Genomic DNA, 25,764 nt, shown 5'->3' with positions numbered 1-25,764 from the left:
CTTTCATGCACTGGAGAAGGAAATGGCAACCCACTCCAGTGTTCTTGCCTGGAGAATCCCAGGGATGGGGGAGCCTGGTGGCCTGCCGTCTCTGGGGTCGCACAGAGTCGGACACGACTGAAGCGACTTAGCAGCAGCAGCAGTTTCTATCTTGAAGGTTATATCAAACTTTAAAATTAGTTTTCTCTTGGTGGTAGTGTTAGAAGACAGACTTCTTAAAATTGTACTGTTTAAAGTTTTCTTTTTTTAAATACCATGCCGTGCTTAGTCACTCAGTTGTGTCTGACTCTTTGCAACCCCATGGACTGTCGCCCGCCAGGCTCCTCTGTTCATGGAATTCTCCAGGCAAGAATACTAGAATGGGTGGCCATGCCCTCCTCCAGGGGATCTCCCCAACCCAGGTCTCCCGTGTTGCAGGAGGATTCTTTACTGTTTGAGCCACCAGGGAAGCCCAAGAATACTGGAGTGGGTAAGCCTATCCCTTCTCCAGAGGAACTTCCAGACCCAGGAATCAAACTGGGGTCTCCTGCATTACAGGCAGATTCTTTACCAGCTGAGCTACCAGGGAAGCCCTGGTTTTTAAATACTACTTCTGTAAAAATACATAAATGTAGCTCTTCCTGTTCTTGAGTTCTTATCTTCACTTGAGCCAGGGATGTGTTTAAGTAGGAATAAACTAAATTGGAGACCTTATTTTTCATTATACTATCTATATTTCACTATACACTCAAGGTCCATTGAACCCAATTTTTATTTTTGAGCTTTTTTCTAGTTCTGTAAGAGTTGATATTACGTGACTTATTCTTTTTCTAGAGGTTTAAAAGAACAAGGTAAAAATATACTTAATTTTGAAAGTAGAATGATAATTTGTCTTACAATCATGAGGGTCCTTTGGACCCTTTTATAAATCTTAACATTATGGACTCTTAATTTTCTTTTGTTTTGAAACATTTTGCTGCTTGTCATCCTACATTCTATTTCAGCACTATTATGTATTCCCAAATCTGCAATAAACAAGACTAAAATAATAAGGAAGTGGCAGAATGATGAAATCCCTCAATGGATGATATGGTTGTGAAATAACTGTCACTGTTGCATCATCTTTAATGCTCTTATTGCATTGCCTAATGTATCATGTTATCTTTCAAGAAGATACAAAGGAAGACTGGAGACACCTGTCTTTTTACTCTGCTTTTAGCTTTTGTTGAACCCAGGTGAGAATTCAGAATTTTTTTTTTCCATCCCTATTGGCAAACAAAAGAAAACTGATGGAGGAAGACATTTTCCTTGTTAGACCAATTGGAAGATGAATGCAGAGAGACAGACAGCAGCACTCTGGCCTCTCAGGGGGACAGGGAGATTGAGTGTGGATGTGACTCGGACTGGGGGTCTTCAGATGATACCTTAGATAAGTTTGCCCAGACTCAGGAGTCTGCGAGGGGACTGTGTTTCTGTGGTATATGAAAAAGAGATGTGCATTCTCTCCTGGTCACTCATTCAACAGGAAGGACTTTTACCACGCAGTATTTTCCAAGAACTGAACCATCCTGTTTTGACTTTCTAAAAATATTTGTATGACAGATTTCTTGCATATGATGCTTAGCCACCAGAATTTTCTTGCCACTTAATATCTACAAAATAACTGGATCATGCAGAAGGAGGTGTGTGTATTAGAAGGAAATTGATGATACAATAATGACAAAAAGATCATTAGGCTGATCCTTCTCTTGGTGTTTATAAACCTGGAAATGAAAGCATTTTGTAGTTATGGAGCAAAGGAGAAGGCTGTTCTCCCTTCAACAGTTATGAGTCATTTTCAAAAGTAATATGTTTTGACAATACGAGTACAAGAAGAATTGGAATCACGATAGGCTGGCACCCACGGGAGTGGGCTTGCAGTCTGGCGGCGTTACTGTGGGCTGTGCTCTGAGGTTCAGGCGTGGCAGCTGGAGAGCTGTTAGCTGTGTTTAGTGTCTTTGCCTGTTTTGGGTATATTTGCCTTCATTCCTGACCACAAACCTGGAATAAAAAGTTAAGTTTGTTATTTTTTTTTATGAAAATCTATAATGGAATGATTTTTTGTTGTCCTTTTATTCTGTATGTTACTTGTAAAATGACTTTAAATATAGAAAAATCTAGAGGGTCCATTGGAGCCAGATGGTAAATGGTCATGATTGTTTTTCCCTGGCATGTTGAGGGTTAAGCATGGTTCAGTGTTTTTGTTTTTTTTCCTTAATGTTGCCTAGATTTTATTGCTGAACCATGCACTATGGGATTGATGTTAACAATAATTCCCACTTCCTGAAGGTAAGACTGAGAGCCCGCTACAGTTTCTTCATCTCACTGGGAATGGTATTTGTGGATTTTTTTTCTTTTTTTTGAGTCATTTGCTGCTTCCCCCATTGCAACATTTTGTCCAGTCCAGATAATATTAAAATTATTTATGTAAAAGAGCAATATAGTCTGTCTTATATCTTTGTTTTCTGTTTTGCATTTTTATTTTACTGGCTGCTTTGTCCAATCTGCAGTTCTGTTTGAAGCAGTAGCTTCGAGCTGTGAATCTCAACTCTGGTCGCTAGGGGATTTAAAAGAAACCATATATAAAATGGATATCCAGGCCCTACCTGAGGAAATTTGAGTTCACGTATCTGGAGCGGGGCTCTGGCATCTGTGTTTGTACAGCTCCCAAGTAACCCTGATGCTGCTATGCTTGAGAAACACTGGCTGAGAGTTTAGAATTCAGTAGTAGACTTAGGTAGTTCCTGATGGATTTAGGTGGAACCTCAATATGCAGAGTAGAAAAGTAAGTTCATTAGTAGAACTTGTCAGTTTGAATTTTAGAGTATTTATAAAGGCAGTCAGTGAGAATGATTTATGTGAATTTTCACAACACCAAATTACCCTATATATTGTTTTTGTCCATTAAAAAACAACAACAAAAAACCCACATGGCTGGGAAAGATCCGGTCCCATTTTAGAGTAGTGGTTAACTCTCCTGTGGGAAGGAGTGTGAGAAGGACTTAATTGTTTTCCTTATCAAAGGAAAAAAATAATGTCAGTGGTGTTTAGTGTTGCCGTTTGTTATATCCAGTAGAGTTGTGGGTTACATTATTATCTGTACTTTTCTGTATGTTTGAAACAGGTCATAACTAGAAGTAAAAATTAAAAGGAATTGAACTGGTATAATGAACAAATAAAAAAAATGGAAAATTGGGGTGCAAGTCTTGTGTCAGCAGCACCTGGTTTGTTTCCAGATTTGGTTCTGGTTGCACCTGAGGAAAACATTCTCATTGACAGTTATGTATCATGAGAGTGTGTGAATAGCTCATGTATTGTAAAAATCTCTGAACTCTTCAAATAAACAGCTATCAACAGACGTGGTTATGCACAAAAAGTGGCCTTAAATACATTCTCGGTGCGTGCCTCCATCACCACTGTCCATTTTCAAGACCCTTTCTCCACGTCACACCCAAACTGCAGGACTGACGGACACCCGCTGTCCTAGGCCCGTGGTGAACCTCTGTCCTGCGTCTGTCTCTGTGCTTACTATTGGAGATACCTTGTGTCAGTGCACATTTGTCTTCTGTGTCTGACTGACTTCATTTATCATAATGTTTTCAAGGTTCCTCTGTGTTGTAGCTTGTTTTATAATTCCAGTCTCCCTCCCGCACCCCATTACTTTTTAAGACTGACCGTTGTATCTGTACATTTTTTTCATCCATTCATCTGTCGATGGACATTTGTGTGATTATCATCTTCTGGCTATTGTGAATAATACTGCTGTGAACATTGATGTACAAGTATCTGAATGCCTACTTTTAATTCTTTTGAGTATCTGTTTAGCAGTGAAATTGCTGGATCATATTGTAATTCTATGTTTAAATTTTTCAGAAACGCACCATACTGTTCTCCACAGAGGCCATACCATCTTACATTTTCAACAGAAATGTGCAGTTTCTTTCAACAGAAAGATTGCAATTTCTACACAACCTTGACAACACTACCATTTTCTGTGGCTGTCCTTATGGGTGTGAGGTTTATCTCACTGTGGTTTTGATTTGCGTTTCTCTTTGCCATTCCCTTCTCCAGTGGACCACATTTGACAGATTGTGGTCCACTGGAGAAGGGAATGGCAAACCACTTCAGTATTCTTGCCTTGAGAACCCCATGAATAGTATGAAAAGGCAAAATGATAGGATACTGAAAGAGGAACTCCCCAGGTCAATAAGTGCCCAGTATGCTACTGGAGATCAGTGGAGAAATAACTCCAGAAAGAATGAAGGGATGGAGCCAAAGCAAAAACAATACTCAGCTGTGGATGTGACTGGTGATAGAAGCAAGGTCCGATGCTGTAAAGAGCAGTATTGCATAGGAACCTGGAATGTCAGGTCCATGAATCAAGGCAAATTGGAAGTGGTCAAACAGGAGATGGCAAGAGTGAATGTCGACATTCTAGGAATCAGCGAACTGAAATGGACTGGAATGGGTGAATTTAACTCAGATGACCATTATATCTACTACTGCAGGCAGGAATCCCTCAGAAGAAATGGAGTGGCCATCATGGTCAACAAAAGAGTCCGAAATCCAGTACTTGGATGCAATCTCAAAAATGACGGAATGATCTCTGTTCGTGTCCAAGGCAAACCATTCAATATCACAGTAATCCGAGTCTCTGCCCCAACCAGTAACGCTGAAGAAGCTAAAGTTGAACGGTTCTATGAAGGCCTACAAGACCTTTTAGAACTAACACCCAAAAAAGATGTCCTTTTCATTATAGGGGACTGGAATGCGAAAGTAGGAAGTCAAGAAACACCTGGAGTAACAGGCAAATTTGGCCTTGGAATACGGAATGAAGCAGGGCAAAGGCTAATAGAGTTTTGCCAAGAAAATGCACTGGTCGTAACAAACACCCTCTTCCAACAACACAAGAGAAGACTCTATACATGGACATCACCAGATGGTCAACACCGAAATCAGATTGATTATATTCTTTGCAGCCAAAGATGGAGAAGCTCTATACAGTCAGCAAAAACAAGACGGGGAGCTGACTGTGGCTCAGACCATGAACTCCTTATTGCCAAATTCAGACTTAAATTGAAGAAAGTAGGGAAACCCACTAGACCATTCAGGTATGACTTAAATCAAATCCCTTATGATTATACAGTGGAAGTGAGAAATAGATTTAAGGGACTAGATCTGATAGATAGAGTGCCTGATGAACTATGGAATGAGGTTCGTGACACTGTACAGGAGACAGGGATCCAGACCATTCCCATAGAAAAGAAATGCAAAAACGCAAAATGGCTGTCTGGGGAGACCTTACAAATAGCTGTGAAAAGAAGAGAGGCTAAAAGTAAAGGAGAAAAGGAAAGATTTAAACATCTGAATGCAGAGTTCCAAAGAATAGCTAGAAGAGATAAGAAAGCCTTCTTCAGCGATCAATGCAAAGAAATAGAGGAAAACAACAGAATGGGAAAGACTAGGGATCTCTTCAAGAAAACCAGAGATACCAAAGGAACGTTTCATGCAAAGATGGGCTCGATAAAGGACAGAAATGGTATGGACCTAACAGAAGCAGATGATATTAAGAAGAGATGGCAAGAATACACAGAAGAACTGTATAAAAAAGATCCTCACGACCCAGATAATCATGATGGTGTGATCACTGACCTAGAGCCAGACATCCTGGAATGTGAAGTCAAGTGGGCCTTAGAAAGCATCACTATGAACAAAGCTAGTGGAGGTGATGGAATTCCAGTTGAGCTATTCCAAATCCTGAAAGATGATGCTGTGAAAGTGCTGCACTCAATATGCCAGCAAATTTGGAAAACTCAGCAGTGGCCACAGGACTGGAGAAGGTCAGTGTTCATTCCAATCCCAAAGAAAGGCAATGCCAAAGAATGATCAAACTACCGCACAATTGCACTCATCTCACACGCTAGTAAAGTGATGCTCAAAATTCTCCAAGCCAGGCTTCAGCAATATGTGAACCGTGAACTTCCAGATGTTCAAGCTGGTTTTAGAAAAGGCAGAGGAACCAGAGATCAAATTGCCAGCATCCGCTGGATCATCGAAAAAGCAAGAAAGTTCCAGAAAAACATCTATTTCTGCTTTACTGACTATGCCAAAGCCTTTGACTGTGTGGCTCACAATAAACTGTGGAAAATTCTGAAAGAGATGGGAATACCAGACCATCTGATCTGCCTCTCGAGAAATTGGTATGCAGGTCAGGAAGCAACAGTTAGAACTGGACATGGAACAACAGACTGGTTCCAAATAGGAAAAGGAGTTCGTCAAGGCTGTATATTGTCACCCTGTGTATTTAACTTATATACAGAGTACATCATGAGAAACGCTAGACTGGAAGAAACACAAGCTGGAATCAAGATTGCCGGGAGAAATATCAGTAACCTTAGATATGCAGATGACACCACCCTTATGGCAGAAAGTGAAGAGGAACTCAAAAGCCTCTTGATGAAAGTGAAAGTGGAGAGTGAAAAAGTTGGCTTAAAGCTCAACATTCAGAAAACGAAGATCATGGCATCCGGTCCCACCACTTCATGGGAAATAGATGGGAAAACAGTGGAAACAGTGTCAGACTTTATTTTTCTGGGCTCCAAAATCACTACAGATGGTGACTGCAGCCATGAAATTAAAAGACGCTTGCTCCTTGGAAGGAAAGTTATGACCAACCTAGATAGCATATTCAAAAGCAGAAACATTACTTTGCCAACAAAGTTGCGTCTAGTCAAGGCTATGATTTTTCCTGTGGTCATATATGGATGTGAGAGTTGGACTGTGAAGAAGGCTGAGTGCCGAAGAATTGATGCTTTTGAACTGTGGTGTTGGAGAAGACTCTTGAGAGTCCCTTGGACTGCAAGGAGATCCAACCAGTCCATTCTGAAGGCGATCAGCCCTGGGATTTCTTTGGAAGGAATGATGCTCAAGCTGAAGCTCCAGTACTTTGGCCACCTCATGCGAAGAGTTGACTCATTGGAAAAGACTCTGATGCTGGGAGGGATTGGGGGCAGGAGGAGAAGGGGATGACAGAGGATGAGATGGGTGGATGGCATCACTGACTCGATGGACGTGAGTCTGAGTGAACTCCGGGAGTTGGTGAGGGACAGGGAGGCCTGGCGTGCTGCGATTCATGGGATCACAAAGAGTCGGACACGACTGAGCGACTGATCTGATCTCTTTGAGTAGTGATGTTGTGTATTTGCATGTCTCCTTTGGAGAAATGTCTGTTCAAATCCTTTGTCCATTTTTGAATTGCATTATTTGTTGTTGTTACAGTTCTTTATGTATTCTGGACATTAATTCTTCATCAAATATGTGCTTTGTGAGTATTTTCTTCCATTCTATGGGTTGTCTTTGTTCTCTTGTGTCCTTTAATGTACCAGCGTTTTTTGGGTAGTTTTTTTGTACTAAAGTTTGAAATTTTGATGATGTCAGAATTTACGTATGCTTCTGGTGTTCTATCCAAGAAATCATTGCGAAATCCAGTGTCATGAAGCTTTCCCCCTGTGTTTTCTTCTAAGAGTTTTATACTTTTTGCCCTTACATTTAGGTCTTTGATCCATTTTGAGTTAATTTGTGAATGTGGTATGAGGTAAGAGTCCAACTTCATTTTTTCTGTGTGTAGATATCTGATTTTCCCAGCACTATTTGTTGAACAGGATTACTTTTAAAAATGCTTTTTAATAGGTTTGTTTAAACCTATTTAAAAAATAAATTTCAAACCAAACCTCTGTGGAAACCTAGAATTCTAAGATACCTTGCTTGGAGATTTATGGCTTTAAAGATTCACTCATAAAACGGCAGGCCCTCTTTCTCTTTAGGATTTAAACAACAAGTGTAAAAATGTGTTCAGCTTATTAAACCATCAGAAATTGCTATGTAAACAGTATATCACCAGGCAGGGGTAAAATGAAACCAGATGGAAAGAAAATTTTATCATGAAAGGAGAGACGAAATTACATTGTCTGGTTAAATTTGTGTTTATAGGATCCTATTCTTAATTCTTAATTTTTTTTTTAATTTAGAACTTTCTTTTGTTTGTAGCTTGAAATATGGATCCTAGGTTAGGGTTAGACTCTACCTCAGGAAATACACAACAGATCGAATCCTGGATTTGGCTACACATTGCCTGTTCAGTAATTTCAGCCACAGGTTCCTGTCAGAGAAATCCTGATCTTGAAACTAAGATTTTACAAGTTCTTTGATTAAAGAATCCCCAGGAATAAGAAAAGCACGGTGCATTGCCCTGTTTAGGATCACTGCTGATCTTGTTTCTCATATTACCACCCCTGCACAGTGTAGAATCCTTGTGGGCCACGTGCACAGAGATCTCTGCCCCTCTTAGTCCAGCCCCTGCAGGTTGTAAATGGACCTTGTTACAGAGCTGGAGGCAGCTTTTGTTCAAGGCTAGTGGTGCTAGTGGTAAAGAACCTGCCTACCTGTTCAGGAGACATAAAAGTCATGTGTTTGATCCCTGGGTTGGGAAGATCCCTGGAGGAGGGCATGGCAGCCCACTCCAGTGTTCTTGCCTGGAGCACCCCGTGGACAGAGGGGCCTGGGGGGCTGCAGTCCATGGGGTCACAAAGAGTTGGACACGACTGAAGCAACTAAGCCGGCAGGCAGTTTTGTTGGTTTGCATCTTGCGTTTTCACCAGCAGCAGTGAAGTGTGAGACCCATAGTGGTTTTATAACTGTTCCACTGCAGCTTTTTTTTTAAAGTGGTTTCCAGCGACTTTTCGTCCAAATCAGAAACCCACATACCCAGGTGGAGAGACGTCCATTTGTCCTTGCTGTGGCCCACATAGACTGACTGCTTGTTTCTAGAGTGTGGCTTGCCTGTCCTTCGGGGGCGGGGGGACAAATCCAGGGGGCTTCGGGAGCGCCGCTCCTGAGTGGCAGTGGCTCTCACCGTCAGGCTGATTATATGTAGAGCCCTGCTATGTGTAGATTGCTTATGGTGGATTTATGAGGTGTAAACTGACCAGAATTTGATAGGACGTTTTTTAAAACCTTTTAAATTTCACTGATGCACAGTCCATGTGCTGCTGTGTTCATGGGGTTAGTGCTCAGTCCATAGAGCCTTGGTTCAGTGCTTTTGATTTTAAGGTTTATCATTGCAGCTGGGATATTGACAGCTTTAACATGAGTTAACTCTAACCGGTTATTCTTCCTTTAGGTAAATGGAAGAGAGTCAGAAGAAGAAAATCTCAATAAATCTGAAATAAGTCAAGTGTTTGAGATTGCACTTAAACGGAACTTGCCTGTGAATTTTGAGGTAAGCTTATTTTACGCATCTGTTATACTCCTAGTGTTCATCATCAGAATAGTATTTTTCCTAAATAACATTGGAATGATGATCACATATATGCAAATCTTCACATCTAAGATTCAGACTTCATATTTAGCAAAGCAGTATTTGGTCCTAGGGCAGCCATGAATCTCCAGACAGTCCGTAGGTGGCCTCAGTATGTCTGTGAACCTCCTAAAATGGTCTGAAGGGGATCGTGTTTATGTTCCCATGCGTTTTCTTCTGGAGGGAGGGTCCATTGCCTTCATAAGAGTCTCAGAAGCATATGCAACCCCCCAATATCAAGACTCTGCTCAAGTGTCCAAGTAGTTGTTAAAAGAACTTAGGTTTTGTCATTGTGTGGTGTGTGCCTCCCAGTTCGCCCATTTAGTAACCTCAGTCTGTTATTGGAGACTTTGTGGTCTAAAAACAGTAATTAACAATTACCAGTTCAAAATGGAAAATAAGATCATTTAGTGTATGTTTCCTTCAAAGGCACAGTGAGTCCAGATAGATTAGGCAGGTTGGGGGAATTTTTTTTATTTTAGGTTTCCCTAGGTTTTGAAAATTCTTTGTAAATTCTTTCATTTGAGTTCTGTGCTTGGCTATGCAGGGTTGTATTTTAATAGTTTTTTTAATCAATTATTTGGTTTTTCAAAATTATAAAGTATGTATATATCTAGTTTTCCAAAGAGCTTTAAGCTCAACATACTAGTTACTTGAGACAAATGAAATTTGAGGTGGGACATCTGCTTAAATGGAGAAGGAAATGGCAACCCACTCCAGTATTCTTGCCTGGGAAATCCCATGGACAGAGAAGCCTGGTGGTCTACCAGTCCATGGGGTCACAGAGTCAGACCCAACTGAGCGACTAAGCACAGCACATCTGCTTAAAACAATTTTAAGTGGTTCATAAGTTCTTTTGGCCTTTTTCTGTTTTAAAAAGCCTACCTGAAATTTATTATCCTGTAAAATACTTTAGCTCTGTAGTTTTAGGTAATCCCCAGATTTCATGTCTGAGTTATATGACTTTTATAGGATATCTCCTGTTATGTACTAGTACCCTAAGCTGGCTCCTGAGTTCAGTCCTTACTCTCTCATTCGAATAGAGATGATTTCTGACCTAGCTGGCCGTGCTCACCTGCTGCCATGAGGCCCAGATGGGGCTGGGGAGCTGCCCTTGGGTCACAGGGCCACCCTGCATCCTGCGGCAGTACCCCGCCCTGTCGCAGCAGGCAGGACCAGTGTCTTTTCCCCGCTTCCAGAGCACAGCATGCCAGATGGGGCTGGCATCTTCCTCCCTGGCCCTGCATCCCTTCCAGCCTTTCTCTGTTCTGGGAGGGAGGCAATGAGACAGGACATTCAGAATAACAAGGCTGTTGCTGGGTGGGAACCAGGTGGGCGCTCCACCCAAGGAAGCCACAAGGTCTCCCTGGGAACCTGTTGTGGAAAAGGGAAGAAACACTTTTCCCCACACTAATCCCTGCTGAAGAATTAGTGTGGCACACGAGTGGCTGTTTAAAGACCGGAGGGAGGGATCCGAAGACTGTGGGGTGGGAGAGGCCTGCCTTCTCAGGTCAGACAAAGGTCACAGAGATGACTGCTGGCCAGGGCCCGAGACCCTGGTGATGTGTCTCGCCTGCTCACACTAACCTCTGCTCTGCCTGAGGGTCCCCGAGCTCCTTGGACCTCAGTAAGGGATTGCCAGTTTCTGTTTTTGCTTTGGAATTTGGAATGAGATTGCCTCTGCCCCACCTCTACTTGTGTTTAGGTTTTAGATTTGGCTTTCAGACTTTGCTGTTCAGGAATAAATAACATACAGCAGGGATTTGTCAAGTAGTCACAAAAGAAATTGTGGGAATTCCCTCTGGTGGTGACTGAGTCTCTTAAGGTAATTATTTTAAAACATGACAGTTTGTGTGTACGTGTAGCATTGAGTTTGTTAGTATGAGTGCTTTTATTATTAATTAGCTCTCACGGAGCAAATGTTCATCAAAAGTCAAATGTTAGCTTCCATTATTAGGTTGGGCAGGAGCTTGCATTTTTTCCCCACAGTTCTGTCTCTGGCACCTGGAAGATTAGTTGGCAAATATTGGATATTGGATGCTCAGGGAACAGTTACTAAATAAATGAAAAGAATAGTTTTTTTTTGTTTTTTCGTTTTTCGACAGCAAGATATGTCATGTTGGAAGCAATAGGAGAAAACAAGAACCACTCGTATAATTTTTCAGAAAAGTAGAGACCGCTTGCTTTTTGATAAAATCGTTGTAGTTAAAAGTATTGTGCTGATTGACAAGTCTCTGGGAGGCAGTCGTGACTTGATCCCACTGAATTCAAATGGGCTCGGTGGCGGGGCTATGATGTGAGCAGGCAGTGAGAGTGGGCCCAGGATGGGCGTGGATTTGACGTGAGCATCGGGGTGGATACTGTTAATTCTCGGGTCTCGTCTGAGGACGTGAGAACCTTGCTCAGGGAGGTAGCGCTCGGCAGGTGGGCTGTCGGGGTGGGGGGCAGCCAGCCGGCTTGCCGAGGTCAGCCTGCGGGTGCCATGGAGCGAGGCTCTTTTCCGCAGCCTCCTTCATAGGGCAGCCAGCCGCTCCCTGAGCTGAGGTGCTCCTGCTCTCCCCTCGGGAGCACAGCACATGTGGGCTCACACGCTTTCCCTCATCGCCTTTTCCACTTTTTACTTTGCAGTTTTTCAGGCCAGTGGCAAGTTGTAAGGCTAGGGCTGTGACTGTGGCCAGTGGCAAGTTGTAAGGCTAGGGCTGTGACTGTGGCCTTCACCAGGGTCACCAGCGCTCCACGTTTTAGTACCTTTGCTCTTCTGTTCTCTAAACCTACATGTTTTTCTACAGTTTATTTAGCTGAATCATTTGAGAGCAAGAAGCAGATCTTTGACTCCAAATATTTCAGTATGTGTTTCTTAAGAGCAAGGACATGATCTTAAATAACTATCATCTAATTGTCCACACAGGAAGCGTAACACTGCTGTAGTACTGTTTCCTAATGTGCGTCCCAGATTCACATACTGGCATCGTCCCCATGGTGTTCCTTTATTTTCCTGGTCTTGAGCCTGGTATAGGATCACACATTGCGTTTAGCTGGTGCATCTCTTTAGTCTCCTTTAATTTGTCACTCGGCTTTTTTTTGGTCTTTTATGACATTGGTATTTTTAAAAGTCAGTTTTATGTAATGGCCCTAAATTTGGGTTGGTTGGATTTTTTGCCTCATGATTAGTTTCAGTTTATGCTTTTTTTTTTTTTTAAACAGGAGCACTGAAGAACTGACGTCAGTTCTTCTCAGCATTGCATGGTGTCGTTTTACCTGAGTTAGTGACGCTAATTCCGTTGTCTGCACCAGATGTGCGCCCCTCCAAGGAGACTTTCTTTCCCTTTGTAGTTCACCCACAGCCTGTGGGAAGATGCTTGAAGGCTGTGTATGTCCTTACAGAGTTCCTCAGTGTTTGTAGCAGTCATTGATGGTTCTTTCCAGCACCAGGTATCACTGCGGTGGATGTCAAATGTTCATCTTCTGCATGTCCAAAGAAAATCTCCTCCTGCCTTATATTGTTAATGTGCGTAGTCGCTCAGTTGTGTCTGCCTCTTTGCAGCCCCATGGACTGCAGCCCCCCAGGCTCCTCTGTCCATGGGGATTTTCCAGGCAAGAATACTGGAGTGGGTTGCCATGCCTTCCTCCAGGGAATCTTCTCAACCCAGGGCTCGAAGCCAAGTCTCCCACACTGCAGGTGGATTCTTTACTGACTGAGCCACCAGGGAATGCGTTAATTTATATTAGTATAGATTAATTCTACATGTTACTCCATTATTCTCGCTTGTCATTTTAATGTTCAGATTGCCCTTCAGACTAGCTCCGGTATCCTTTGACATGCCTCTATTAGGTTATTTTTGGGGGGTGAGGGGATGAGAGGTCAGACTTCTTGAGTATAATTTACATGAAGTAAAATTGGTCCTGTTTATGTGTCTGATTTGATGTGTTTTGATAGTGCAGTTGTGTAACTGCTGCCACCACTGTGATAAAGAACGTCTTTCACGCCGTTAAGTTTCCCCTAGTCCCCTAGCGGTCAGTCCCTTTCCCTCCATCCTCACCCTTGGGCAGGCATCCATCTGATGTCTGTCCATACCTTTTGCTTGTTTCCAAAATATTACATACATGGAGTTATTGAATATACTGCCTTTTTTTGGTCTTTTGGGGCTTTCCCTTTGTCTGTTTATTTAACAGGAATGGGTAATAACATTTTGAGAAGCCTGGAAAGAGCACGTAAAAATATAAAGCCGTCTTAGAAAACACAACCCAGACATGACCTTTTTCTGTAATTATATTGTAAATCATGATAAGAAAGGCCATCGTCCCTTGTTCTGTTCCTGCCCTCAGGCCTCTCATGTTGTAACAGATGGTCCACCAGGTACAGTGTGTTCAGTGTTGTCCCTTTAGAAAGTTATAATCTGAAAAGATTACAGATCTCCTGGCAAGAGTATCTTATTGCCTATTACGCAGCTTCTTTAATGTAGTGTAGACTTTGAGTCCATGCATTGTATGTATCAGTAGTTTATTTCTTATTTCTGAGTAGTATTCCATTGTCTGAATTCACCACAACTTACTCATCCATTTCCCAGCTGAAGAACATTTTCATGGTTTTTAGTGATTATGATTAAAGCGATCACGTACATGTATCATCTCATAATCACCAACAACTGAAAACCATGAAGATGCTCTTCAGCAGAGAAATGGATGAATTCAGTTCAGTTCAGTTGCTCAGTTGTGTCCGATTCTTTATGACCCCATGAATCACAGCACGCCAGGCCTCCCTGTCCATCACCAACTCCCAGAGTTCACTCAAATTCATGTCCATTGAGTAAGTGATGCCATCCAGCCATCTCATCCTCTTTCGTCCCCTTCTCCTCCTGCCCCCAATCCCTCCCAGCATCAGAGTCTTTTCCAATGAGTCAGCTCTTTGCATGAGGTGACCAAAGTACTGGAGCTTCAGCTTTAGATCAGTCCCAGGGCTGATCTCCTTTAGAATGGACTGGTTGGATCTCCTTGCAGTCCAAGGGACTCTCAAGAGTCTTCTCAACACCACAGTTCAAAAGCATCAATTCTTCGGCGCTCAGCCTTCTTCACAGTCCAACTCTCACATCCATACATGACCACAGAACCATAGCCTTGACTAGATGGACCTTTGTTGGCAAAGTAACGTCTCTGCTTTTTAATATGCTGTCTAGGTTGGTCATAACTTTCCTTCCAAGGAGTAAGCGTCTTTTAATTTCATGGCTGCAGTCACCATCTGCAGTGATTTTGGAGCCCCCAAAAATAAAGTCTGCCACTGTTTCCACTGTTTCCCCATCTATTTGCCATGAAGTGATGGGACTGGATGCCATGATCTTCGTTTTCTGAATGTTGAGCTTTAAGCCAACTTTTTCACTCTCCTGTTATAAGGGTGGTGTCATCTGCATATCTGAGGTTATTGATATTTCTCCCAGCAATCTTGATTCCAGCTTGTGTTTCTTCAGCCCGGCGTTTCTCATGATGTACTCTGCATGTAAGTGAAATAAGCAGGGTGACAATATACAGCCTTGACGAACTCCTTTTCCTATTTGGAACCAGTCTGTTGTTCCATGTCCAGTTCTAACTGTTGCTTCCTGACCTGCATACCAATTTCTCGAGAGGCAGGTCAGATGGTCAGGTATTTCCCTCTCTTTCAGAATTTTCCACAGTTTATTGTGATCCGCACAGTCAAAGACTTTGGCATAGTCAGTAAAGCAGAAATAGATGTTTTTCTGGAACTATCTTGCTTTTTCGATGATCCAGCAGATGTTGGCAGTTTGATCTCTGGTTCCTCTGCCTTTTCTAAAACCAGCTTGAACATCTGGAAGTTCACGGTTCACGTATTTCTGAAGCCTGGCTTGGAGAATTTTGAGCATCACTTTACTAGCGTGAGAGATGAGTGCAATTGTGCGATAGTTTGATCATTCTTTGGCATTGCCTTTCTTTGGGATTGGAATGAACACTGACCTTCTCCAGTCCTGTGGCCACTGCTGAGTTTTCCAAATTTGCTGGCATATTGAGTGCAGCACTTTCACAGCATCATCTTTCAAGATTTGAAAGAGCTCCACTGGAATTCCCTCACCTCCACTAGCTTTGTTCGTAGTGATGCTTTCTAAGGCCCACTTGACTTCACATTCCAGGATGTCTGGCTCTAGGTCAGTGATCACACCATCGTGATTATCTTGGTTGTGAAGATCTTTGTATAGTTCTTCTGTATGTTCTTGCCACCTCTTCTTAATATCATCTGCTTCTGTTAGGTCCATACCATTTCTGTCCTTTATCGAGCCCATCTTTGCATGAAATGTTCTCTTGGTATCTCTAATTTTCTTGAAGAGATCTCCAGTCTCTCCCATCTGTTGTTTTTCTCTATATCTTTGCATTGATCGCTGAGGAAGGCTTTCTTATCTCTCCTTGCTACTCTTTGGAACTCTGCATTCAAAAGGTAAATCTTTTCTTTTCTCCTTTGCTTTTGGTTTCTCTTCTTTTCAAAGCTATTTGTAAGGCCTCCTCAGACAGCCATTTTGCTTTTTTGCATTTCTTTTCCATGGGGATGGTCTTGATCCCTGTCTCCTGTACAATGTTACGAACCTCTGTCCATAGTTCATCAGGCACTCTATCTATCAGATCTAGTCCCTTAAATCTATTTGTCACTTCCACTGTATAATCATAAGGGATTTGATTTAGGTCATACCTGAATGGTCTAGTGGTTTTCCCTACTTTCTTCAATTTAAGTCTGAATTTGGCAATGAGTTCATGGTCTGAGCCACAGTCAGCTCCCCGTCTTGTTTTTGCTGACTGTATAGACCTTCTCCATCTTTGGCTGCAAAGAATATAATCAGTCTGATTTCGGTGTTGACCTTCTGGTGATGTCCATGTGTAGAGTCTTCTTTTGTGTTGTTGGAAGAGGGTGTTTGCTATGACCAGTGCGTTCTCTTGGCAAAACTGTATTAGTCTTTGCCCTGCTTCATTCTGTATTCCAAGGCCAAATTTGCCTGTTACTCCAGGTGTTTCTTGACTTCCTACTTTTGCATTCCAGTCCCCCATAATGAAAAGGACATCTTTTTTGGGTGTTAGTTCTAAAAGGTCTTGTAGGTCTTCATAGAACCGTTCAACTTTAGCTTCTTCAGCGTTACTGGTTGGGGCAGAGACTCGGATTACTGTGATATTGAATGGTTGCCTTGGACACGAACAGAGATCATTCCGTCATTTTTGAGATTGCATCCAAGTACTGGATTTCGGACTCTCTTGTTGACCATGATGGCCACTCCATTTCTTCTGAGGGGTTCCTGCCTGCAGTAGTAGATACAATGGTCATCTGAGTTAAATTCACCCATTCCAGTCCATTTCAGTTCGCTGATTCCTAGAATGTCGACATTCACTCTTGCCATCTCTTGTTTGACCACTTCCAATTTGCCTTGATTCATGGACCTGACATTCCAGGTTCCTATGCAATATTGCTCTTTACAGCATCGGACCTTGCTTCTATCACCAGTCACATCCACAGCTGGGTATTCTTTTTGCTTTGGCTCCATCCCTTCATTCTTTCTGGAGTTATTTCTCCACTGATCTCCAGTAGCATATTGGGCACCTATTGACCTGGGGAGTTCCTCTTTCCGTATCCTATCATTTTGCCTTTTCATACTATTCATGGGGTTCTCAAGGCAAGAATACTGAAGTGGTTTGCCATTCCCTTGTCCAGAGGACCACATTCTGTCAGACCTCTCCACCATGACCCACCTGTCTTGGGTGGCCCCACGGGCATGGCTTAGTTTCATGGAGTTAGACAAGGCTGTGGTCCTAGTGTGATTAGATTGACTAGTTTTCTGTGAGTATGGTTTCAGTGTGTCTGCCCTCTGAAGCCTCTCGCAACCCCTACCGTCTTACTTGGGTTTCTCCTACCTTGGACATGGGGTATCTCTTCACGGCTGCTCCAGCAAAGCGCAGCCACTGCTCCTTACCTTGGACGAGGGGTATCTCCTCGCCGCCGCCCCTTCTGACCTTGAACGTGGAGTGAATAAGTTGTGGTGAATCCAGACAGTAGAATACTACTCAGAAATAAGATGAGCTACTGATTCATACAACATATGGACTCAGAATCTGCACTACATTAAAGAAGCCACATAAAGGGCAACAAGATACTTGTATACATGGGCTTTCGTGACAGCTCAGTTGGTAAAGAATCCATCTGCAATGGAGGAGACCCCAGTTCGATTCCTGGGTTGGGAAGATCTGTTGGAAAAGAGATAGGCTACCCACTCCAGTATTCTTGGGCTTCCCTTGTGGCTCAGCTGGTAAAGAATCCACCTGCAATGCGGGAGACCTGAGTTCAATCCCTGGGTCAGGAAGAGTCTCTGGAGGAGGGTATGGCAACCCATTCCAATATTCTTGGCTGGAGAATCCCCGTGGACAGAGGAGCCTGGTGGGCTACAGTCCATGGGGTTGCAGAGAGTCGGACACGACTGAGCTACTTGAAAGCACAGCACTGTCCGTGTGTGGGGGCTTTGGTGGTTCTGTGCCCTCTCTCACACTCAGTGTGGTCCGTTTCTAGTTGGTGTGTAGTCGTAACTTACGGTTTTAATTTTTATCTCCCTGCATACTAGCAGTATTGAGCATGTTTTTCATACGCCTGTTTACCATCTGTACATCTTCTTTGGAGAAGTGTCTGTTCTTATCTTTTGTCAGGGTTTTGAGTTATCTTTTATTATTGGATTTTATATGTTCTTTATATATTCTGAATACAGTTCTTTTCTCAGATAGGTATTTTCCAAGTATTTTCTCCCAGTCTGTGGCTTGTCTTTTCATTTTTAAACAGTATTTTCCCAAAAAGCAAAAATAATTTAATTTTGGAGCAGTCTAGTTTGCTAAATTTTTCTTTTATGGCTCATGGTGGTTGTGATCCATCTGAGATAATTTGCCAAATCTAAGGTCCTTCTCCTTTGTTTTCTTCTAGAAGTTTTGTCTCTTAAGTTTAGATTTATGGTTCATTTTGAGTTATAATTTTTATGTGTACCGTGAGGTAATAGGCAAGGTTTTTTTTTCTTTTGTGTTTTGTATTTGGAGGTCTTAGTGTCCGTGTGTGCTGGCTCTCAACTCCCCTTTTCCGACTTTGAGAGACCTTCATTCCTTTGTGATACAACAGTGTTTTCGCCTTACTTGGAACTTTCCCTGTTCTAACTTTGGCCCTGGCAGAAATGGAAATTCGAATACAAATGGTCTCAACTGTTCTTCCAAGGAGTTCTGGTTCCCTTTAACAGAGTGGCATGTAAGGGCTGGACTGAGGGGAGGTTAGCTTGTTGCTGCTGCAAGTCATTGCTTCCAGACCCTGTTAGCAGAAGATGGCACTAGGAGATAGGTACGCTGTTGACAGAACCACAGGTTCATCCCTCTGCTTTCAGTCCATCATCACAGGGCTCTTCCTCGGTTTCATTCCTCCACGTTTGGATCTTTTCCCATCATGAGACTCGGGCTCCCAACAACATCAATATATTTATCCACACCCTCACCCGCAAGCGTCCTAAGTAAAGTCCAAGTTATCTGAGCTTTTTATCTGCACACTGAACGTGTCTTCAGAGCATTGCTTTCGTGACTTGACTATTCTTCCTCTATGCTAAAGTCTATTATATAGTGAATGTAGGTATCTTAAGTGCACAGCCTACTACATTTTAGTGTGTGTTAAAAAAAAAAAAGTTCATTACCCAGATCAAGATATGGAACTTTATCATAACCTCTGTAAGTCCCTGTGCCCCATTCCACCCAGAAACAGCTGCTTTCTGCAGTCTCTGTAGCCGTGTTTTCTGTGTTCTTAGACTTCGAGTACAGTACGGATTGTTTGCTGTTAGGTCCCATCCACATGTTTCAGTAGTTTGATGCCAAGTGCTGTTCCCCTGTATGAATGGAGTGCAGCGTGTCCGTTGCTCTGTTGGTGGACACTGGATCGTTGGGAACTGCTGTGAATGAGGCTGCTGAGTCGTCCTGGGTGCATGTGCAGCCAGAGCTGCTAGGTCAGAGGGCAGGTGTTCATGTAAAAATTATCAAACTATTTCCCAAAGTGATACACTTCTACCACTGGCTCCCTGTCCTTGCCAAGAGTGCCTGTTGAAGTATTTTTTTAATTGAGTATTTGTCTTTTTATTATTGACTTGTAGGATTTCTTTCAGTGTTCTGGGTATAATTCTTTTGTTTGGTACATATATTGCAAATATTCTCTCCCATACTCTGAGTTCCCCTTTTTACCTCTTCCCCCCCCCCGCCCAAGATTTTAAACTTTTTATTTTATATTGGGGTATGTAGGCAGTTAACAATGTTGTGGTTGTTTCAGGTAGACAGCAAAGGGACTCAGCCATACATATGCATGTATCCATTCTTCCCCAAACTCCCCCTTTTTTACTTTTTAAATATTATCTTTTGATGAGCAGTATTTTAATTTTGAGGAATTCTAATTTTACTTTATGGTTTGTGTCCAAGAATTCTTTGCCAGCCTCATGGTCATGAAGTTTTCTCTTATGTTTTCTTCTGAAAGCTATTTTATAGTTTTAACTTTCATATTTGTGTCTGTTTTAGCTTAATTTTTGTTTTGGGTAGAATTTGAGATCTTGGTTATCTAGTTGCTCCAGTGGCATTAAAAAAAGAGAGGGACTTTGCTTTTGCTTTGGTTCGTGTTTGCTGAACATCAAGAGGCTGTATATGTGCAGGTCTCTTTCTGCATTCTGGTTTATTGATCTATTGGTTTATCGCTAAACAATACCATGATGTCACAGATTCTGTAACTACAGGACGTCTTGACGTTTGGCATTGTAAGTCTGATAACTCAGTTGTTCTTTTCAAGGGTATCTTTCCTAATGTAGGTTGGATTTGATTTTTATCTTCCTTCTGTGTGATTATGTAATCACTTTAATATAAAGTTAGGTTTCTGTTCATAATCCATTTTAGTATTTTCCCCCATTTCTCTTGGCTTACATTTTTAATATGTGTAACAGTAAATGGTCCAAAGTGTCAAAACTACACAAAAAGATTCTCAAAAGTGTCCTCTTGTTCGCCTACCCCAGTCCGTCCCCCCACCTACTGTAGGAAACTGTTTAATTCCACTGGTTTGTGCTTTATCCTTCCTGAGTTTCCTTTTGCAAAAAAAGAAGCATATAAACACATACGTATGTCTATTTATGTGTGTGTATGTATATATAGATTTAATACGCCGCACCTTTTTTTTTTTAAACACTCTTTGCAGTTTGCTTTCTTTACTTACCAAGTGCTAGAAATCACTTTACGTGTTTGGAGATTTTCTCATTCCTTTTTATAGCTCAGAGCAGCCAGTATTTAATAAGCTTGGTCTTGGCTGGTGGCTCAGCGCAAACATTAAACTTGAACTCTCAGTGCTGCGTTTATTTCTGGGCTTTGCTGGGCTAGCTGCCTTGCTGCCATTTGCAGGGGAGCACGCTAAACTCAGGACCGTCTGTGATCCTGGGTGGTGGAGGTAGAAAATGGTGCCCTGTTCCATGGTTCTTTTGGACTCATCAGACCTGAGAACTTTAACAAGTAGGGGGGGTAAAAGAAATGGGGAAAAAAGCATTCAGAATTCTCCACGTTGACACTGCCTTCATTTAGTGAGTCTTGTCCTTACGCGCCCTTTCCCGGCTGCCACGCTGAGCAGTGTGCCTCGCAGCCGGTAATGCGTGTCTGTCACGCTTTCACTCAGTCTTTCCCTCCAACACAGGTTGCCCGGGAGAGCGGCCCACCCCACATGAAGAGCTTTGTGACCAGGGTGTCGGTTGGGGAGTTTGTGGGGGAAGGTGAAGGGAAGAGCAAGAAGATTTCAAAGAAAAATGCTGCTATAGCTGTTCTCGAGGAGCTGAAGAAGTTACCACCCCTGCCTACAGTGGAGCGGGTGAAGCCTAGAATCAAAAAGAAAACAAAATCCATAGTCAGGGTAAGAATGTGCCTGAAAGAAGAGGGCGTTTCCATTGCCTGAAGACAGCTGGGGGTTTGCAAGGCTGGTGAGAGAGGCAGGGCACCGGCCTGCACACGCCCGCCTCGCGAGTCCTTCTGGGGCCGCCTGGTGCCGCGCTCAGGAGCCCCGGGTCTCGCAGTGCCAGGCTCGGCGGAGGCCCTGGGTGTGGACCCCGCGAGCAGCTGTGGTCATCTGCGGGGAGAGGAAACACGGCTGCTTGTCTTGTGCCCGCTGCACGGTTCTGCGTGAGCGGGAGACTCCTGGGCAGAGGGGTGTCCGGGGCGGCCAGGAGTCAGACGCGTACAGTACAGTACCTTCTGCTAGGCTTTTGAGTCATGCTCGTGAGCCATTCAAGCATTGCACTGTCCCCCAGCCTCCCAGGGAAGGGAGGGTCCCTGTGGGGCGTTTAGGAATGCCAGGGTCCGTTTTGCTGTCATTGTCCGTACAGTCTCACGTTGTGTCAGAATACAAGTTTTTCTCACACACGACTTAGCATTCTTTGCGTAGGAACGTTAGGAATATATATATATTTTATATAAATATAAATGATCTCTGGAGTTTGAGTCATTGTTAAGAAAGCTGGAAACCCATCCTTATAATGTAGGCTTTGGGGTAGTTTTAGGGAGTGTTTGTTAAGTTTTTTTACCTCTTCATTTATTATCATCCATTGACTTACTGTTCAAAAGCACACATTACAACGATGCTTGCCTACTCATGATGAATGGTGACATTGGTTTGCTAAGAAGACCTAAAATCACCTCAGAGCAATCAAAATCATTGAGGTATCTTTCAATGAAAAAAAAATTTTTTTTTTAATGTGATTAATTCTCAGCCATTAGATCAACATAGAGGTGTTCAGCTGTCGTGTCCCAGTCTCTGAATCGGCAGGGTCTTCTCTGTGACTAACTCAGCACATGGTTTCTACCCGGACTGTTTCTCAGCTACAGGGCGGCCCCGAGTGTGGCCAGGGGATGAACCCGATCAGCAGACTGGCCCAGATCCAGCAGGCGAAGAAGGAGAAGGAGCCGGAGTACCTGCTGCTCGCCGAGCGGGGCCTTCCGCGACGCAGGGAGTTTGTCATGCAGGTGGGCCAGCCGGGCTGTGGGCGTCCTCCCGTCTCGGCCGGAAGCGGTCCAGGGCCGGGCCCCTCCCCCAGGAGGCCGGGCCCAGCGCGTCGCCCTGCCACCCAGTGTTTCTAAGATCACTGCTTGCCGTAACTTGATGCCTTAACACCTGCTGCACAGCACACGTGCTGCTGTGTCAGCAGGAAGGCGCCTGTTTCTTCTTTGTTACCCCTCAGAGGTTTATATTGTCTTATAAACTGTGTAAAGGATCTATTCCCGCTCCTCCTGATCCTTCCGTAGGATCTGGAATCCATGGACTGGGGTTACACTTCAGATTGTGCAGAGGGAACAGTTACTCTTACAGGCAGCTGAATTTGTGATGGGAATTTCATAGTGTTTTCTGGAGAAAAACAGAAAACTCTGTGCAGCAGTTTAGAGCTCATAGAGCACCAGCAGTTAGCCTGGTGTCTCACTCCACTGTCAGGGCAAGAAGAGGAATGATCCTTCCACATACAAGAGACAACTGCAGCATGCTCAGTAATTTGCCCAGAGTCAGATGGCTGGTGGATGCCAGGTTGGGATTCAACCTCATAGCTCTCCTCACAGGCCAGGGTTTCCTTAACGTTTGTGACACGGGGCTTTTGGTTTTGGTCTGTCGTCAAGACCCGCTTCCCAGGTGGCCCGGTGGTAAAGAACCCGCTTGCCAATGCAGGAGACACAGGTTCAATCCCTGGGTCGGGAAGAGTCTCTGGAGAAGGAAATGGCAACCCACTCCACTAGTCTCACCTAGACAGTCCCATGGAGAGGACCCCTGGCAGGCTACAGCCCGTGGGGTCACAGAGTCAGACACGGCTGAGTGACTCACACACAGCAGCAACAAGACCAGCTTGGAAGGGGATGCTGAGCTGTGGTGTGCTGGTGTGTTTAACGTAACGGCCGCTGTTAGGGGAGGCAGTTAGTTTAATAATAACTACCTTTAACCACCAGCCCTCCAACCAATTCCTCAGTGTTTCATGATGCGCTCTTGCGGGCTGGTGCAAACCAGCTCCAGGGCAGCACTGTGAAGCCATACGGGTTCTGATCATTGTGGCTTCTCTTCCGTTCCTGGCGGGTCTTTATTCTGAAGGTTTGAGCACTGATCCGAGTCCTGCCTTCCGTATGCAGGTCAAGGTGGGAAACCACACGGCAGAAGGCTCAGGCACCAACAAGAAGGTGGCCAAACGCAACGCGGCCGAGAACATGCTGGAGATCCTCGGTTTCAAAGTCCCGCAGGCCCAGCCCTCCAAACCTGCCCTCAAGTCAGAGGAGAAGGTGCGCTCGGGCTCTGTGTCCTTCTAACTGCAGGATGACCTGCTCAGCTCATCTGCGGGGCCTCTGGCTCCTCCAGGGCAGCGCTTTGGGGCACGGCCGCCTCCTCTGGCTGCAGAGCCGCCGTGCTGAGCAGGGTCTTGGCCGTTGCACCTCTGCAGGGTGCCCGGGAGGGGAGGTGCGTGTCCACGGCTCCAGGCATGGCGCTGGGTTAGGTCGTTACTGCGCCAGTGTCTTCGTGCTGTGGGACGCTTTGCTGGAGGGCAGCTTGCTCCAAACCAGTGTATGATTCTGTCATTTGTGCTCCTAGAATGAGGCCTCCATAAAGGACTCATCAACCTTAGGCTTTTGTTGTAGAGCAGGCTTTAGTTTTCCTGGGACATGGGGATAGCGAGATGTTAGATCCAGGGCCAGATCATAGTCTCAGCCTGCGGTTTCTTTTTCATTATGAATTGAACATTAGATAGAAATGATCCCATGTTGAAAATTGCACTTCTGCCGAGGTTGGTAAGCAGGACCTGCAACGAAAGCTGTGGCTGACCTTGTTTCCAGACACTGGATGGTCCTTTTGGGATAAACTTGAAAATACCAGGACTGATTGAGTTCTGTCGGCCAGTGCTGTCAGCAGAGACAGATGGATGGCATCAGCTGTGGCCACATAGTTAATAACGGGGATCCCAAGCACTCACCAGAGAACCTGTAGAGATCCTGGACTTGGCTTTGGGGGCTTTCATTCCAAAATCTTGCAGGGCATCACAGGCACCTTTGTCTTCCCAGAAAGGAGACTGCTGTGTTTGGCATAATTTTTATTGTGTAATATTTTCCCCCTCTATTTGTTAACCTTTGATTTGTCACCTTATCCTTTAGTTGGACATTTGCTTCAGGAAATAGTCTTTATTTAATTGTTTAGCATCAACCTAAAAGTTTCTTTCTTGGTCAGCTCTATCAGTCTCATATCTTCTGGCTCTTTCCCGTTAAACGTTCCCCTCTCCTCTCTTGAGCACAGAGCAGAGGCCCCTCTGTTAGATGCTGTTCACGGACAGGCTGACGTGGCTGCATGTGTGCCTGGGGAGGAGACAGGGGCTCTGCTGGGGGGCACGTTGCACAGGCCTTCCTGCCTGTGCCCTCTTATTTAAAAGTTAATAAACCAAGAGTTGTTGGTTGGAGTTTGTGTAGTTTTGAACAGCAGGAACTAATTTTTGAACGGTTTCATTGATGCTCATGGCCTTTTTTTTTTTTTTTTAAGACACCTATAAAGAAACCAGGGGATGGAAGAAAAGTAACCTTTTTTGAACCTGGCTCTGGGGATGAAAATGGGACTAGTAAGTGTGATGTTAACACTGTCCTGATCTGATTGTGCTTCTGGCCTTTGCGTGGTTCCCGGTGGTAGCAGGTACCTGGTGAGCGAGGTACAGAGTTTGGTGTTGGGCTCCGCCTTGTCCCTGTGCTGTGCTGAGGGCGGGCCAGGGTGGGGCTATGTAACATTTTTCCAGGCAGTTGATTTGTCCTTGTCCCTCTGCAGGCAATAAAGAAGATGAGTTTAGGATGCCTTATCTTAGTCATCAGCAGCTGCCTGCTGGAATCCTTCCCATGGTGCCCGAGGTTGCCCAGGCAGTAGGAGTCAGTCAAGGACATCACACCAAAGATTTCGCCAGGGTAGCTCCGAATCCTGCCAAGGCCACGGTAACTGCCATGATAGCCCGAGAATTGTTGTATGGGGGCACCTCGCCTACAGCCGAGACCATTTTAAAGAGTAACATCTCTTCAGGCCACGCACCCCACGGACCTCTGACGAGACCCTCTGAGCAGCTGGACTATCTGTGCACAGTCCAGGGATTCCAGGTAACCGTTCAGCCCGAGCTGTGCGGTCTGTACCTCTGTGGTCCTCTCTGGTTTCTCTGAGAATCAAGTACCTTGTTTTTTAAAGCAAGCTCTTGGTCTAGGTGGATGGTTGGGGGATGCCTGGTGAAGGGGGATTCTGAGGAACGGAGGAGGCATGGGAAGTGTTAGAACCCTGGACAGTAAGAATATCCTCAATCTTTGGTGAATTTTAAAATTCCAGGGCAACCATAATAATG

The 25,764-nt window shown here is 44.1% G+C and overlaps 1 protein-coding gene across 16 annotated transcripts in view; it reads left to right on the top strand.

Moving 5' to 3' along the window:
• Positions 1 to 25,764, top strand: part of STAU1 (staufen double-stranded RNA binding protein 1) — a 61,612-nt gene that overhangs the window by 32,124 nt on the left and 3,724 nt on the right. For 9 of the 16 annotated variants that reach the window (XM_061437903.1, XM_061437896.1, XM_061437894.1 and 6 more), the window contains 6 exons: positions 9,197 to 9,295; positions 21,063 to 21,293; positions 22,256 to 22,399; positions 23,543 to 23,689; positions 24,933 to 25,008; positions 25,209 to 25,528. In XM_061437903.1, the coding sequence (XP_061293887.1) occupies positions 9,197 to 9,295; positions 21,063 to 21,293; positions 22,256 to 22,399; positions 23,543 to 23,689; positions 24,933 to 25,008; positions 25,209 to 25,528 (1,017 nt within the window). The remainder of the gene's footprint in view (positions 1 to 9,196; positions 9,296 to 21,062; positions 21,294 to 22,255; positions 22,400 to 23,542; positions 23,690 to 24,932; positions 25,009 to 25,208; positions 25,529 to 25,764) is intronic. The other 7 variants (XM_061437898.1, XM_061437910.1, XM_061437905.1 and 4 more) reach the window with 3 other exon arrangements.

Source organism: Bos javanicus, chromosome 13 (assembly GCF_032452875.1).
Source record: "Bos javanicus breed banteng chromosome 13, ARS-OSU_banteng_1.0, whole genome shotgun sequence".
Lineage (NCBI taxonomy): Eukaryota > Metazoa > Chordata > Mammalia > Artiodactyla > Bovidae > Bos > Bos javanicus.
Note: the sequence above shows the minus strand (reverse complement) of the source record. Positions and strands in the feature narration are given on the sequence as shown.